This window comes from Ascidiella aspersa, chromosome 6 (assembly GCF_963924565.1).
Source record: "Ascidiella aspersa chromosome 6, kaAscAspe10.2, whole genome shotgun sequence".
Lineage (NCBI taxonomy): Eukaryota > Metazoa > Chordata > Ascidiacea > Phlebobranchia > Ascidiidae > Ascidiella > Ascidiella aspersa.
The window spans coordinates 28688842-28702198 of record NC_139452.1 but is presented as its reverse complement, the minus strand read 5'-3'; the positions used below and the strand labels follow the sequence as shown (position 1 = coordinate 28702198).

Sequence of the window (13357 nt, the reverse complement as noted above, 5' to 3'; positions counted from 1 at the left end):
AACCAGCTCAAACTGGTTTCTGCCTGAATTTTAAGCAGTTTAGGGCAAAAAAAAATTGATTTTGGCATAAATTTGAATTTATTGCTATTTCCTGTTGAAGAGAAATTTAAATCAAAATAATCAAAAAAATCATAGCCTTGCCAATAAATTAATTGGTTGCACAAATTTGCTCAAAATTCAGGCAGAAACCAGTTTGAGGTGGTTCTAACCGATTTCTAGTAAGAAATCCAGTTGTTTCCTGGTAAAAAGACATTTATGTAAAAAAAATGAAATATCCTAAAAACTACAAGGCTATTGCCTTGTCAAATTTTTAAATGGCAATTAATTTGGTTTTTGCACAAATTTGCTTCAAATTTAGGCAGAATCCAGTTTGAGCTGGTGGTAACCGGATTCTGCGTAAAAATTGGGTTATTTCCTGTTAAAAATAAATTTAAATAAAAAATTAAAAAAATCGCAAACACAACAAGGTCTATGTTAATATGGGTGACAGCGCTCAACTGCTGATTGGTGAGCAAATAAACTATTTTTAACTGTTAAACGACTGTTGCAAAATACCAAGTAGGAACGTAATAGGGTTATTTAGTGTTACAGGATGCAGTATTATATTACTGGCTTGCGGGTTGTTTTTATTACACGCCGCAAAGCATTTATTTACAACAAACGTTATATCTACAAGATATAAAGGAAAGGGGCCTGTTGTTTTTGAGGGGGTCAATTCAATTTAGTGTATCCGCTGAAACGCGATTTCCTGTTTAAGCTAAAACGCAACAACTAGCTTTCGCCTTTTTGCATTACTTACTCTGTTAGACAGGGTGGGCCTAGGATTTTTGTTTAAGGGAGTGGGTGCAGTAGAATAAGTAACTAACGTCATTGTTTAGGCCCTATTGTAGTTTCATATGTGCAGTGTTAGCATATCAATCTATCACCATTAAATCAATCAAGTGCCAAAGAATAAATAACAGCTAACATCAGTCGTCGCTCAATTTAACAGCTAAAACTCGATAAATTGCTTTCTAAGATTTAAAACTGAAGTGAAATCAAAGCTTTGAATGTCGACAAAAGAGCGGATCTATGTTTAACTAAAGGCAGTTGAAAAGCGGCAGAATCTCTTCTTCACAGACGACAAACATTGCTAAAATGAATATTAGCAAGAACAGAGGGCGATACGCAGTTTACCGCAGATAAAGTTTCTGATATTCATTTCAGTTGTAGTTTGTGGTTCGTATGAATTAGCTTGATCGATACCATGAAACAGCAAGTTGTATTCTTTAGAACGCAGCTCTTCACGTATCCCTTGTTTGCTCTTTGGCATTCGGCAGTTTTAATTTGGGATTGTAACTGCCTCACTTTTGCCTCGAGTTCATCAACGCGGTGGTGTGTAAGCTCGAGGCTGCTTCAGATTGAAAAACTCGTTCCCGCAGGTGGATTACAATTTAGGTCAGGCGTCTGTCCGTTGATTGCATCAAATTAAATAATTCCCTCAATGTTTGGGTCTTTCGCACTGTCTTTAGTAACTAAAGCTTATAGTTGTTTTCATATTTCAGACAGTTACATTATCCATAATAACTATTAACGCGTGGATAAGTTGCTTGCTTACAGGATTCTTGGCTACAGGAATCTTGCAGGATTGCTTGCTTTTAATTTGTTAAACTGGATAATTTCAAAATGTAAAAACCGGCAGCTTCAAAATACTCGTCCGACTTACACAGTGACGTGTTTCAAGAATCATTTAGGATTACTACTACTGTGCGCAACCGTGTTTAACTCTTACCGTGGTGGATCAGTCTATAGTCAACTGTTATTAACTATTAAACTACGGTAGCAAAATAGAAAAAAGAAACGTTAATAGCGTTGTTAGTGTTACAGGATACAGTGTTATACTTCAGGCTTGGAGGTTGTTTTTAGCAAATATTATATTTTGAGGACGAGAAAAAGAATCGGTTGAATGAAGGGACGAAAATGTTAAACTTTAAAAAAAATGATGAGCGATTAATATCGTCTCAGCTTTTGCCATTTCAAATAAAAAGCCGTACTGCAATTACAACAACTAGCTAGCGTTAAAAATATTCACCGTTATATCAAACATATTCACACTAAGCCATATAAATAGCTGATGAAAACAAGGTATTACTATATAAAGCGAAAATTAGCCAAAGTTACCTCCTCCGGTTATTATTTGTTTATTGTAAACAATTGTATTGCTAAATAAAAAACTGATCTATGGTTGCTAAATATGATAATAGTTGGCTAATACCGACAACCTAACACTTTTATTGATTCATTCGATGCCGCATATTAGGTTTATTCATGTTAGACGACAAAAAGTAGCCTACATGAATTTAAGTTATTGTGCAGCCCGTTCCTTAGCAGTATTACTTTGTTCAGTTTGTGTTAGGTATCAGATATCTAAAAGCCTGTTATATTAAGACGTTTTAAATTATAGTTTAATGAGCGAAGGTCCCGGTATGATCATGAGTTATAGCTGCTTCTCTAGCGTCGATGAATAACCTTAATTCATCGACTGATTCGGTTAGTCTGTTCAACACTTTCGTTGTATAATATTTAAGACGTTATCATTGATCAAACATTACTTCAGTAGGGTTAGATCACAGTTGTTGTACACGTATGACTGTGTATTCATCTATCATTGATGTTTTAATTTATTCGATTTTGTAATATTGTGATGGGAAGCTCAAGACACCTTACTTTTACAGATTTCGTGAATTAAACATGTCAAACGATGATTTGTCAAAGGGTTTTCATGAAGCTGAAATGAAGAAAGATTTGAAGAAGACTCGATCGCAATGGAAGAAACCTGGGGATTTTTTGTTCGCCACAGCTGGATGTACTGTTGGTCTTGGGAATGTTTGGCGATTTCCCTATTTGTGTTTTAAGAATGGCGGAGGTTGGTTAACATTACATTTTAAAGAAGGAAAGCCCAAACCTAAATTGATGCCAGGATAAAGATTTATTGTAATATAACATTTGTTATTGCATCAATCTATAACTGAATACTATAAACGTTGTAAAAGTGCATTATTGTGCAGATACCTAAGTATAGTTACTTTTGCGACGTCATACTAAGCATGAAAGGGCGATGCATACTTAGCAAGTCTTACGGCTATTTTTTAATATTATTCTTGCTAACCCTAACTATATACCAAAATAAATTAATAAAAATAGTATTTTGTTTGCACAAGGCTTATTAACGAAAGGGGTAGGTGAAAATATCTCTTTTAAGTGAAAGTTCATCCTTTGAAAGTTCTAGTTCAACATGGGAAAAAGATGGCTATTATAGTTTGTTTTCTCTGTAGCGTTATTCACTGAGAGAACATTTGCTCCCTTCTGAACCCATACAGCTCAGTTGGTAGAGCGACGGTCCCGGATTGACCGGAAGTCATGAGTTCGAACCTCACTGCAGGCTAGTTGTTTTTCTAGCCTGCCCTGCTTGCATTATTGATCGACAGATTCTGTGAGTCTGCAATGGCTTTCAGTGTACTAATGATACTTAGCTATCATGGTTGGTCAAAAAGCGGCATCAGAATAGCTAGATCACAGTTGTTGTACACGCATATGTGTGTATATGTTTTATTGAATTAAACACATTATAACTTTGATAAAGGTGCGTTTCTCCTGCCATACATTTTGTGCGCCCTCTTTCTGGGAATTCCCCTTCTGCTTCTGGAGATGAGCATTGGTCAAAAGGTCAGGAAAGGTTTGATAAAAAGCTGGGCTATCATTCCTGTCTTCAAAGGTGAGTTGCAAAATCTGGCATACTGAACTACGAAAAGTTTAATGCAGTTCGTACAGTTTGTTGTTAATGTGAAAAAGAGATCTCATAAGCTTTTATTTATGGGATGGCAGTTAAGTCATTTTATGAGCAGAGGAATCTAGAATCTATCCCGGACGCGCAGTGCACAGCAACATGAATCGCACCGCTCTGTTGGTTTATGCCCGGGGTCGGCAACCTACAGCCCGCGGGCCGAATTCTGCCCGCCGATGTAATTCATCCGGCCCGCCGCCTCTTCGACAAATTAGACACGAGTCTATTTCACATACTTTTTGACTATTATAACTACGTAATTACGAAACATTTTCCCGCTTTCGCGCGAATGTTCATTCTACGTCCGGTTTGTTTACGTTTTGATGCTGCCTTTTCAACTAGATCAGCGATTCTTTACCGTTGCACCGTAGAAGGCTGCCAAGTGCGTAGCGCAAAAACATTGGATATATATTTTGTAACATTTTTTTAATTTCTATTTTCGGCAATGTAATAAAACTTGCAAAAAATTTAATAGAAATACCGGTATATCAAGAAAAATCGCACTCGCTTCGCTCGCAAGATGCGACTTGACTTGACAGTTAACAAACACTGAGCTAGATTAACTTTAGATGTTATCGCGTTCCCTCAAAGTATTTTTGTTACACTTTTTATTCGCTTTGCGTCAACACTTTACTGCCTCTGTAAATGTAATTAAACACGTTTTTAAGTGCAAAAATATCCGAGGCCCGCCTGATTCACAGTTGTTCTAACAATTAAATAACACAATTCTTAATTATCATTTTGTGCGGCTCGCAGAGACCTTTTTAGTTTGGTTTCGGCCCGCGACTAGAAAAAGGTTGCCGATCCCTAGTTTATGCTATAATTTAATAACACGCTGTAGTTTAATAACACGCTAGGTTGGCAACATTGCTCACCCAATTTGAACTACCATCTCCAACATAACAGCCAAAACCCATTGTTAGGAGACAATGACCTTTCTTGCTAAATAATTATCGTTTTCAAAACAAAGCGCATAATATATACATTATAACAAAACAGTAGAATCTGTTTAAATGGCTCTGTGGCCCATTCAAATTGTCTTGGTGGCCGAGCACTGGGCCATGGCCCACAGTTTGGGAACCACTGCTAAAGTATAATAACGCCTACATCTCACTCTGCAGCAAGGGCTTTTCGTGTGCTGGGAATTAGCATTCACCAGACAACAAACCATAATATATTTTAGGCAATCTTTCTTTAAGTGCAATCCATTTGTTTATGTCTTAACTCGCATCAAATAATGCCACAGGGTGGGTAGCCTATATGTTTCTAATTCGCTAAATGGTATCATTGCGCAATGTTAGAATGCTCAGTTTCCAAAGGCAAAAGAGATTGTTAGGATTCACTATGATACTGCAAAACAAACACATTTTTCCAATCGTATTGCTGAAAAGTAGGGCGATTATTGTTGACCTAAAAATGGGAAATTTTCACCTGACAAATTTAAATTGTGACAAATATTGACCTAAAAATATATATTTTGACAAATTTCGGATCTATTGGAAATGTATTGAATTAGGTAACATATTGCTGTTTGAAGTATTGCATTAGCGTCTTGGCGTTGGCAACCACACGTTTTGATGTTTTACTGACTACCGGTCGAACACAAATCTGTTATTTTTTTCGGGTTTGTGCAAAACTCATGAAAATGCAGATCTTATATTTTTGCCCTTTCAAAACGGCAAACAACTGTAAAAATGCGAAAGAAAAACAAATACAACGCAAAAATAATTGATAGTTTTTTTAAACAATTTATGTACATTTTATTCGATAGGGACTTGAAATTGTTTTGACAAATTTTTACCTATCATGTAAATTTTAACAAAATTTTGACTTTTTTTGAAAAGTAAAAAAATAATCGCTCTACTGATAAGTAATGTATCAACGATAATATAAACTAAAATGGTTAAACAAGTATGTATTTTCGATCGTTAAAAGTGCAATATAATAGCTGTCGTCAATGTTAAAATATTTAATTCCTCAGGAATCGGACTAGCAGGTTCGGCGATACTTGTCCACGCCAACGCCAGTTATCCAGTTTTGCTCACTTGGTGCCTGAAGTACTTCGTCAGCAGCTTTGCCACAAACTTGCCCTGGACCACTTGTCACAACGATTGGAACACTGCTGACTGCGTGACACCAAGCGGTGTGAACACAACCGGGACAAACTCAAGTAAACTCATGTCGGCTGGAGAAGAATTTTGGAAGTAAGCGATGGCGTTTAATTAATATAAACAACTAAAAGTACATCGCACGACATAATCAAAGGGCGCCTTAAAGATTAATATTTTCTTGTAACAGCATCGCAAAGTTTTGCACTTTCGTTCTGTGCAACACAAAACTGTCACTGTTGCGGTGACTTAAGACTCGACTTAAATGCGCTTTAGTCGGATTTTCAATTAACTTTACTCTCAAGTCTTCTGGGCAAAATCACTTGACTCGACACGTTTTTAAAACGAATGACCATGTTTTACTTAAGTGTTGTCATTGCAATTTTTTGGCGGATTTGGTTATTGCTTGTAAAGCAGTTTACTTTGTATATGTTGCCAGATGCGCCCGCATAAAATTGTCTAAAAACGTAATATAATTATAAACAATGATAATAATCGCATCTTGAAATTCCAGAGGGTGGCAACTGTCGATTAACGTCAAAAAGTGCATTTTGCATTATTATTGCTTGTACATCAGTAAAGTGCATAGTTCGCTATTTCTTTAAATATTCTTACATTTAATATTTTGCAAGTTACGGAGTACTCGGCATTACTTCGGGCATCCACGACCTTGGAAAGCTTAAACCAGATCTAGTCTTATGTTTGGCAATTATCTGGGTATCCATCTACTTTACAACGTTCAAAGGAATAAAGTGGACAGCTAAGGTGCTGTATGCTCGCTTAACTTGTATTTATGTTGGATGTACCAGTAATCGGCAAACTGTCGGCCGCGAGTTACTTTTGAATAGTTTAGTGTTATTATGTAGTTGTGGGCCGCGTAATAGCCGTACATTCATTACTGTATTTCAAAAGTTGATATGGCTAAGAAATAAATTGTCTCAGCGTGGTTCAGGCCCGCTTGCCAAATGGAGCCCTGAGTGCCTGTCAATATATATTTATTTTCAAATAAAACTATATGTAAACGCAAAATTTTTCGAGCTTCGCGCGCTCTTTGATTTATACTACCAAGTACCAAGTTTCTCAAATTACTTGAACTGCGATGTTAATTTTGAAGTTAAATATAAGGATTTTTATGTACGTGTATATTAAGTTTTAAACTTAAATCTATTCAGCCAAGCGATATTCTATAATTTCTGGCGTCGTCCGACTCATAACTTTCCAGTTCAATTTCTGTTAAATTATACTACAAATGAAAATATTTCGTGTCATATGCCTCACGTATCCTTTTAATTGGAGTTTCGCCAATGTAAAAGTAATCAACCCAATTTGTATTTATTTTTTTTTCATACGCTTAGTTAAACTGAATTTTAACTTCATGGTTGTGCACGTTTTCGTTCGAGAAAAACAAGTGTTTCTAATTGTGACGTCATTCTAATGCCTCAAACTTAAAGCAACTATTCCGACGCTGTTTACGTAGTTGTTTTATTCAGTGGGCCTTCAATAAAAAAGAGTATTTTGGGCCGCGACAAAAAAAGTTTTCCGACCCCTGGGATATACCTTTGTATTTTTAATAACATTTAAACCAGTGTTTAATCTCTTGCTACCAGGGATAATAGTAATCACAAATAGATTCTCTGGTAATTAATTTTGTTGTCTAACATAGGAACGCTTTACATCGAATCGTCAATTTCTTTCCATTTTTACTATGTGTTGTCATGCGGTCGTTGTCATTTAGTCTGAAGAAGGCAACTTATATTGGTCACCGAATTGTTAAAAACAACAATAATTGCCATGGGATAGTTTAGATTAATTTTAAACAGCGGTTAACAATTTGTATTTTTTAATTTTTTGTTTATTGAAAAAAATTATATGGACCGCTTAAATGCACACTATTTAGTGTAATGTTTCACAATTGTTTTTTTATATCTCTAGGTAGCTTACGTAACGGCAACTGCTCCTTTCATTCTCATCGCAATTCTATTGGTGCGAGGCGCTACACTTGACGGCGCTAGTGATGGGATTGTATATTATTTGTATCCAAATTTCACTAAACTGAAGGAAATAGAGGTATATGAAAGTATTTGGTTCATACAGAGAAAATTATTACTACCATAGATTAGCCAGTATAGCCATTATGTAGAAAATCGAAGTCCTATACACAACACCAAGCACAAAAGTTACAAGGAATAAAATAAAACTTTGTCCAATCTTTTGTAAAAGAATGTTACCTAATTATCTACAGCTTCAACAAAATAAGGCCATATTACGTTTAACTTAAACAATAAAAATTGAAGTTTGAAACCCGAGTAAAACTAGGATCAGACATATATGTTTCGCCTATACTGGCATTGTCAGTTCCTATAAGTAAAGTAAAATACATAAACTTTACTTGACGATACCAGTATAGGCCAAATATATATTCCTTTTAAAAAAGGTCTGATCCTGTATTTTTTTGTTATATACGCGTCAGCGGAACAGTGATCGACAAGCAGAAACCTACTGCCAATCGTTTTGTATTCTATAAAGATACCCCTTTTTATGTAATGTTTAACATAGGTTTGGACGAGTGCTGGTTCCCAAGTGCTGTATTCCTACTCAATTTGCGGCTCATGTGTGGTTCTCGGCAGTTACAACAAGATCAATCACAACGTAATAAGGTAATGCTTTACACTTTACAGCGATGAACGATGTCATATAAAAAAATGCGCTTATGCTTTACACCAGGGTTTCTTAACTGAGGGTAGATGGACCCTTTCTAATGGGACAAAAGGATTTTACAACAACATGAAATACTTTCAATGAATATACCGGGTATATTTGGAAAGCTTAGCCTATTACCGAAAATCAGTTGGCTTATAAGGATAATAATGCAAGCGACGTCTGGCTAGAAAAACAATTTACCTGCGATGAGGTTCGAACTAACTACCTTGGCCAAACCGATCACAATGTATACACTTGTGAATTCCTGTATTAGTGTTTTCTTCAAAATGTTTATGAACCGAAACTTTTCACCAACTTGTCAGTTTGGTAACGGGATTGCAGAAATTTACAGTAGAGTAGTATGTTCTACGTCCATAGAAAGCTGATATAATGGCAATGGTACAAGCAACAAAGATTAAACTATGAGTACTCATGTTTCCCATTTCAGAGATTCTATCATCATTGGAGTTGTGAATTCAGTGACAAGTTTTGTGAGCGGTTTTGCCATCTTTTCAACTCTCGGGTTCATGGCAAAATACAAGGTAAGCCACATAAGCATTCTTCAGTATTAAACAACAAAGAGTAGTATAACACCAACAAAAAAATCGCACCTATTTTCTTTTTGTTGGTTTATAATTAATAGTTGGAAAATTGCTCAATACTTCAATAAACAACACAAGTTTGCCTCCACCCAATACCGTAGACGACCCACGGGTAACTCCCCCTCCAACAAACCCAGTTTACCCACAGAAGGCCCAGGAGGGAATGCACCAGGCCCCATATTAACCCCTTATCTATAGAGGGCTTACCCACCACGGCAACCTGGTGTTTAACCTCATCATCAATATCGCCTTCTTAAATCATCAGTTGAACCAAATATATTCCTTAAAATGAGTCGTATTGTGGCACGTTTAGTTCCACAATTATCCACTAATTCAGTAGATTTTTATCGTTACCAGAACACAACGATCGACGCAGTGGCGCAGTCAGGACCGGGCTTGGCCTTTGCAGTTTACCCCGAAGCCCTGTCTCTTCTGCCTCTTCCCCAGTTCTGGACTGCGCTTTTCTTTCTCGTGCTTCTCACGCTCGGCTTTGATTCATTGGTGAGTTAATGGTGATATGTCATGATCGGTAAAAAAGTAACCAGTCACCGCCTTGTGTTTTTAAGTCATAAGCAAGAACATGCGGGTGTGGACCTAACTGAATGTTTTTAATCAATTTGTTTGTTTTGACAAGAGCAAATCGTTAACAGACTTTGACATAAGTCACTTAGCTAATTAGTCTAAGGCAGGGATCGGGAACCTATAGCTCGCGAGCCATATATGGCTCTTTTAATGAGGGAATTTACCCGCGGAAAATTGCTCATAATAGATAAGGAATTTTTTCCAGCAGATGATTTCGGGTTTGGTGCGACTCCTATTTGTCTGTTCGTGCGAATCGCTTGGCTTTGATTCATTGGTGTGTTAAGTTACGTGAAAAGTTATTTTAAAACGATTCTTGCTTGATTTAAGTTCCAGTCAAAAGAGTATTGCTAATTATCGACTTAAGTCTTTTAAAAAAAAATGAGGGCAAAATGCTTGACCTGATCAAACTCAATTGGAAAAATAATTTAATTAGGAAGACATTTAGGCAACTTTTTCACAATTTCGTTCAGTTGCACTTAATTTAACGTCTTATTTTTTGAAACATAATCGAGTTTAAATTTAAGTATTCTTCAAATGACGTTGCTTTCTTTAAATGTACTACACTAGAAGTAAATAAAGTTCCTTAGCTATTTTAAAAACGTTTATTCAGTTCTACAAGTAAGTCGGGAAAAATGATTTTATTCAATCTACTGGCACAAAGAGAGACAAGCCCATCAATCTTGTTGTAATAGTTATTTGTTTTGCTAAAGTGTTTTTTTTTCAACAGTTTGTGTTCCAAGAGTGCATTGCCTCGATTGTGATCGACAATGTGCCAAGGATTCGCAAACTTCGCTACAACCGCGAGATAGTTCAAGCCGTCCTTGGATTTCTTTTCTTTCTTGTGGGACTCTTGATGGTCACAGAGGTAAACTCAAATGACTGAACTAGGCTTTTTGTTTAGTAAATTTAATCCCTCCATATAAACAAAAAACATATCAGAAAACGGCGTTCAAATCAACTTAAGGCCCATACGCCCAATGTCAGATCGGTGGACCCCCTAATCGCCCCATGCCTTCTCCACACAGTTTAAAGTGTTATTTAGATGATACCGAACCGAAATTAGCACAGAAGAAAACGACCACAGGGCTAGGTAAAACTGTGGAAAAACAAACAACAATTAAAACAGCAACAGAAAACACCATCCACTGCAAAAATGTCATGAACTAACCTTACCCTAAAATATAAAAGTTTTGCGTTCTCCTCAATCTTTTAGATATTCCAGTCTCTGTAAGCATGTATATACCTTAGCTACTTAAGTTTTAATTCATTAAAGTATATCTAATAAAACTTTACCCTATTTCCCTTAAAAAACTTAACTCAAAAAGCTATGAGTAGACGTAAAACGAAAAACGTTTAATTAGAGTATTTTCTCATAGGGCGGAGTTTACATTTTCGAGATCTACAACAACTACGCTGTTAGCGGTTGGTGTCTGTACGCCATCTCCTTGTGCGAGTTTGTGGCTGTGGCCTGGATTTACGGCTTGGACAGATACTGGGACGAACTCATGGCCATGATCGGACCTCACTATGGCAAGATGTGGTTCAAGATATGCTGCAAGTATACAGGACCACCTATCTGCGTGGTAAGCGGCTGCTTTTTAGTGGCATTTTATGCAAACTAAGTAGATTCACAGATGTTTTATCTGTGCGTTAAGCATTATAAATAACTGTTAATGTGTAAGGTAGGTTTCACCGGTATTTAAGCGTTGCATCTAATTTTGTTTCATTATACGGCAAAACAATTGCCAAATTGTCGTTTTTACATACAGTTTTAAAATTTCTCAAAATAAATAGATTATATTGGAATCTCTATAAGACAGCATTGGGCGCTGGTCTGGAATCCTACCACATGTATTTTAATAGCAACGAAACGAGTTGTCAAAGTTTAAATTTGAAGTAAGGCATAAATATTCAAGAATAAATATAATAATAATAATACTTGACCCACTTAAGCCCAAACGCTAATTTTTTAGTCTAAAACTCTTATTAGGTTCGAAAACAATCATTGCAAAACTTAAACAGAGCTCCATTAATATTAATGAAGCACATACAAATTACTGTATAACACACAGCTAACAAGAATTTATTAGTTTTCGCTTTTTAGTTACTTCGCTACATGTTTAAAGCCCCCGAAAATGCACCAAACCTAAATAGCTCTATTTAAAAAAAATAAAATGCTTTCCAGCGAAATAAACCTTAAAACTGTTGATCATGCTTTATAATGAACCTGTAAGTGATAAGTGAGCCTATTTTCTGCAGCTTGTAGTAATTTACTACTTGGCCAACACTTCGCTGCTGACATACGGCGACTACGTTTACCCAGTGTGGGCTCAGCTGATCGCTCATATCATGAGTTTAAGCTCGTTTGCTTGGATCCCGGCATACGCATTATTCACACTGGTGAGAAACAGGAAGGAAAGAATAAGGGATGAAAAGGTATTACGTTGCTGAAAAACTAAGTAGCAATTGGTAGAGTGATAAAAGCAATAAAACAAATCGGAACATGCACAAAACGTAGAGTATTCAGATTTCATGATATCTCCATACTACCGGTACCTTTGTTGCTAAGTATTTTAAATCTCCATTACTTATCCAAGTCCTGTAAAAGCGGTGACTAGTATAACGTCTTTATCTTTGAATATTTCAAAATATGCAGAAAGTCTTGTCAATAGATTATATTATTAAGAAATGTTTTTATCCTTTATACCTGTGTTTGTTAAACAGTTTAAATATTAACTGGAATGTGTTCAAAATCTTACAGTCTGCTTTTATGTTTAGGAATCCCAAACTAACGACGACACGGATTCCTCAAAGATTGAAGTTGAAATGCAAATGCTATAAAGTTATTTTTCGTCTGAACAACAAAAATTATTTTAGCAATATTTCATTTCGTGTGTTTATGTGTTTGTATTTAGGTAGTCAGGAAGGGGGATTTTTTTCCCAAAGGGATTTCAAATGATTTAATGGTGAAAATAACGGCCCAAATAGACATAAAAAGCGACATGCTTTATTATTCAAACGTTTCGGCAAATGCTCATGCCATCATCAGAGATAACAAAGCATGTCGCTTTTTATGTCTATTTGGGCCGTTATTTTCACCATTAAATCCGTATATAGTGTTCCAAAGATTTCAAATAAGTTCAACACACATTTAAAAAAAATACGGTAAAGCGTAGAAAACTATATATAAGTCAATCTGTAAACGAGCTAATCACTTTGCAAAGCAATTAAGCAAACTGAGTGCCTTCGAATCACTAATAAAGGCTGATGTTTTTCTATATTTGATTTAAAAGCAGAGGAAAAAAAACAAAAACACAACAATGTAGGTATTATATATGTTCTAATATCAACATACAACGAACAGCAGTTACTTTAGGTTCTTTCGGTATAAAGGTGATACGTATTGGCCAATTTACAGAAAATATAACGTTTAACATTTTTTTTTAAATATTAAAACTGATGATACAGCCCGTAATTTTCGCCGTGAGAATAAACGAGTTGGCCATAATTAGGGTTTCAGAGCGGGTAACGGGCATTTTAAT

General features: G+C 36.0%; 1 protein-coding gene across 1 annotated transcript; it reads left to right on the top strand.

Moving 5' to 3' along the window:
• Positions 1-2730: 2730 nt before the first annotated feature.
• On the top strand, positions 2731-12656 carry LOC146141150 (sodium- and chloride-dependent betaine transporter-like). The gene is made up of 12 exons (XM_083392822.1): positions 2731-2905; positions 3623-3754; positions 5805-6027; positions 6564-6696; positions 7864-7998; positions 8488-8588; positions 9080-9173; positions 9591-9734; positions 10543-10680; positions 11192-11398; positions 12075-12251; positions 12594-12656. The coding sequence occupies exons 1-12, from the start codon at positions 2731-2733 to the stop codon at positions 12654-12656; spliced, it is 1722 nt and encodes a 573-aa protein (XP_083248948.1).
• Positions 12657-13357: the final 701 nt, after the last annotated feature.